Source organism: Erinaceus europaeus, unplaced genomic scaffold (genome assembly GCF_950295315.1).
Source record: "Erinaceus europaeus unplaced genomic scaffold, mEriEur2.1 scaffold_894, whole genome shotgun sequence".
In the NCBI taxonomy this organism is placed as follows: Eukaryota; Metazoa; Chordata; class Mammalia; order Eulipotyphla; family Erinaceidae; genus Erinaceus; species Erinaceus europaeus.
In genome coordinates, this window is record NW_026647945.1 from 45,001 (window position 1) to 48,929 (window position 3,929).

At 56.5% G+C, this 3,929-nt stretch overlaps 1 protein-coding gene across 1 annotated transcript in view; it reads right to left on the bottom strand.

Annotated features, from left to right (window-relative positions):
- Positions 1–3,002, bottom strand: part of UACA (uveal autoantigen with coiled-coil domains and ankyrin repeats) — a 33,853-nt gene extending 30,851 nt beyond the window's left edge. Inside the window, 1 exon segment of the mRNA XM_060184542.1 lies at positions 2,644–3,002. Coding sequence (XP_060040525.1) covers positions 2,644–2,679 — 36 coding nt within the window. The 5' untranslated portion in view covers positions 2,680–3,002.
- Positions 3,003–3,929: the final 927 nt, after the last annotated feature.

The following is a 3,929-nucleotide window of genomic DNA, read 5'->3' on the forward strand; positions in this document are numbered from 1 at the left end:
AGACACACTCACAACAGGGGACAGCAGCCACGCACACAGACACACTCACAACAGGGGACAGCAGCCACAAACACAGACACACTCACAACAGGGGACAGCAGCCACAAACACAGACACACTCACAACAGGGAGACAGCAGCCATGCACACAGACACACTCAGAACAGGGGACAGCAGCCACGCACACAGACACACTCACAACAGGGGACAGCAGCCACAAACACAGACACACTCACAACAGGGGACAGCAGCCACGCACACAGACACACTCACAACAGGGAGACAGCAGCCACGCACACAGACACACTCACAACAGGGAGACAGCAGCCATGCACACAGACACACTCACAACAGGGGGACAGCAGCCACGCACACAGACACACTCACAACAGGGGACAGCAGCCATCAGCCTGCTTGTGAGGGAGACAGAAGCGCCCACTTCTCAAGAAAAGCGCCTGGTGGGGCGCTCACACTACAGCGCACAAGGACCTGGGTTCAAGCCCCAGCGGTGAAGCAGGGCTGCAGGTGTCTCTGTCTCTCTCCCTCTCTGTCTCCCCTTTCACTCTCAATGTCTCTGTCTCTGTGCAATAAATAAGAAATACTCAACAACGACCCCCTGCCTGTCAACACCTCAGATGGTGAAATGACAGGACTGCAGGTGGCCTGACCTCCCGCCGCACCCACCAGAGAGAGAGAGAGAGAGAGAGAGAGAGAGAGAGAGAGCGTGGTCTGGTCCCGTCACCTCGGCGGGAGACGCGCGGGGGAGGGGGCTGTCACCCCGCCACAGCCCCAGTGTGATCAGTACGGGGAGCCCTTAACTAGAAACAGAAATAGGGGCCGGGCAGTGGCACCGTGGGTAAGTGGACATAGGCCTGAGCACAAGGACCCACGCAAGATCCTTGGAGGAAGAGGAGGAGGAGAAAGGGGAGGAGGAGGAAGGAGAGGAGGAGGAAAAGGAGAAAAAGGAAGAGAAGAAAAAGGAGGAGGAAGAGGAGGATCGATGAAGCAGGGCTGAAGGTGTCTTGCTCCTCTGTCTTCCCCCTCCTCTCAATTTTCTCTCTATATATAAATATAAATTTCTCCAATAAATTGAATTAAAAACTAAGAATCACCAACTCCTAAAAGAGAAATAAAAATCTAAAATCTACTGTGTTTTAATCTGAACGAAAACGCCACACGTGTGAATAAGGGCGAGCAAGTTTCTCTGCATCGAGGCACCTTTGGCTTTCGCTGGGGAGGGACTGGCCTGTGTCCAGCCACAGGACAGACTCCTGGGAAGCGGGACTGCCTGAACCCAGGAGTAACCCACAGTCTTCCCCACCTGTGTGGCTGTGGGTTATTCTGGGGGGCTGGGGATACTCCACGACATCCCCACACAGACTGGGGGTGGGGTCTGCCCAGAACTACAGATCACACGTGGAGGGGAGGCTGACAGTGGGGTTGAGGGGTTCAAAAAGCAAGGCTTTAAATAAAAATGGAGTCACCTTGTGACCCGGCAATCCCACTCTTAGGCATTTATCCAGTGGCCACTGAACACTCACGAGAAGGGACACACTAATAATACAGCCCTGTGTTCACAGCAACAGCCAGAGGGGACGCAGCCTAGATGCCCATCAGCAGATGACTGGCTAAGGAAATTAAGGGATACAGACTCCGTGGAATACTACTCTGTCATCAAAAAGATGAGAGCGTGTCCTTTGGATGGAGCTGGAAAAAATGGATGGAGCTGGAGGGTGACGCTGCTTCGTGAATTAAAGAGCTGAAAGACAGCAGCCAGATGGTCTCACTCACGTGTGGAATCCAGAGAGCGGATTTACATGGACTTGAAAACAAAAACAAAAGCCAGAAGCAAGCAAAGTGGGGGCAGGCCATGGAGCTGTGGTGCTGGGAGCCGGAACTAGAAACTGTCACCTTGTAACAAACCCATCAGTAACAAGGAAAAATCATTAACAAAAAGAGAAGTAAAGGCTCTCGGCCTTTTAAAGATGTCTCACACCGGTGCCACCAGCTGAGGGGAGCTTCACTGCTGTGGCCGTGCCAGTAACCCTCTAGAACAGCAGACGCTGAGATGGATCCGGGTGGGGCAGCCCCTGATGCCCGGGGAGCGGGTTCTGGACCACCCCTACCGCAGGCAGCAAACACAAAGCCGGCCCTGGCCCTTGGCCAGCTCAGTAAGTACACTGAACGGAAGGCAGGAAGGTTCCAGCCACCCCCAGAGAAGACCCCAGGGAGAAGCAGGGCTGGTCTCCCCCTGAAGGGAAGCCTGAGGCTCCCCCAGTCCTGTGGGTGCTGGGTGCTGGGCCCCGAGTCTAAGCTCCACCCCAGACACCCTGTCTGTCTGTCACCTTAGAGCAAACGGCCCACTGTCTCTGAGCTGGGGGAGGGGTGCAGGCCGGACACCAAAGGGGCTGAGGTGGGGGGCGCTGGGAGGGTCAGTCCAGTCACAGAAAGTCTTGCTCCTCTGAGCAGCTGGGCTGCTGTGTCCCCTCACTCAGCCTGTCTGCCTGCCGAGGACACGCTCAGGAGGGGTGGAAACAGAGAGAGAGAGAGAGAGAGAGAGGGAAGGGGAGAGGGCCAGCCTGGGAGAGCAGGCAGCCCGCAGCCCCGGGGCGGCAACCCTTGGGGACAAGCCCTGGACACCTACTCTGTCCCTGGGCGTGCAGGGCACCCAGCACTCCATCCTGCTCCAACAGCCACAGCGGGCGCCTGTGGGCTCTCAGCTGGGGGCTCCGGGGCCGCCTCCCTCCGAGGGCTCCTTCCCCCACTTCATGGCTTCTGGAAAGTTCTGCGCAGGAGCAGGCTGCCACCCCAGGGGCCGTCCCAGCTGTCCCTCTTGCCGCTGGAAGACTGGGAGCCCCGGCATCCTGCCTGTCGCCGCCTGTCCTGGCCCAGCCGGTGGTGTGGGGGTGGACAGGACGAAGCCACCACCCCTCCGGCCGCCTCCCATTGGCCAGCACCCGCTTCAGACCCTGCAGACACGGCCACCTGGTCCCAGAGGACAGATTTCTATTTCAGGCCAGTGAGTCAGTTTAAAGATATGCATGTGGGGGCCCCGCCATGACCTCCTGGGCCCCGGGTCCTCGCCCACAGAGCACAGAGGGGACTGGCACCCCAGCCCTGCTCTCCAGACCTGAAGGGGCAAAAGCCAATTTGATGGATGGAGAATAAAGGGGGTGAGTGAAGTGCAGGACTGGCGTAAGGATCCTGGTTGGAGCCCCGGCCCCCCACCTGCATGGGGGTTGCTTCACAGGCGGTGAAGCAGGTCTGCAGGTGTCTATTTTTCTCTCCCCCTTCTCTGTCTTCCCTCCTCTCTCGATTTCTCTCTGTTCTATCCAACAACGACAGCAACAACAATAACAACAAGGGCAACAAAAGGGGAAAAACAGCCTCCAAGAGCAGTGGATTCGCAGTGCAGGCACCAGCCCCAGAAATAACCATGGAGGCAAAAGAAAAGAGGGGTGAGTCATGCCCTGCCCAGCTAGCTTCGTGGGTGGGAGACAGCCGACCAGGGACTCATGGCTGAGCTGGGAACGCAGCTCAATCTTTATTGATGAGCAGGGAATGCAGTGCAATCAATCTAATCTCTATTCATTAGAAATTCCTGTCATTTATATCTCCTGAGGCGGAAGTGTCAGGCTGGAAAAGGAAGTATGTAGGATAGGGGGTGGGGAGAAGGAAAAAGCGTTCGCTCTGAAGTACCAAGCTTGCATCTGACCAGTGGGGATTAAACCAGTGCCCTGTAGGCAGGGCGGGTCTCAGGTAAGGCAATGATTATGTAAATAGACCACAGCCTTAAGCAATGCAGGCGGACCTAACGTGATGATCAAAACAGAAGGGGTCTTAGAAGCAGAATTAGAAGCAGACCAACAATGCCGCCATCCTGAGCTGCTCCCCCCCACTCAGCAGACGCCCTCACCCCTGTATTCTGGA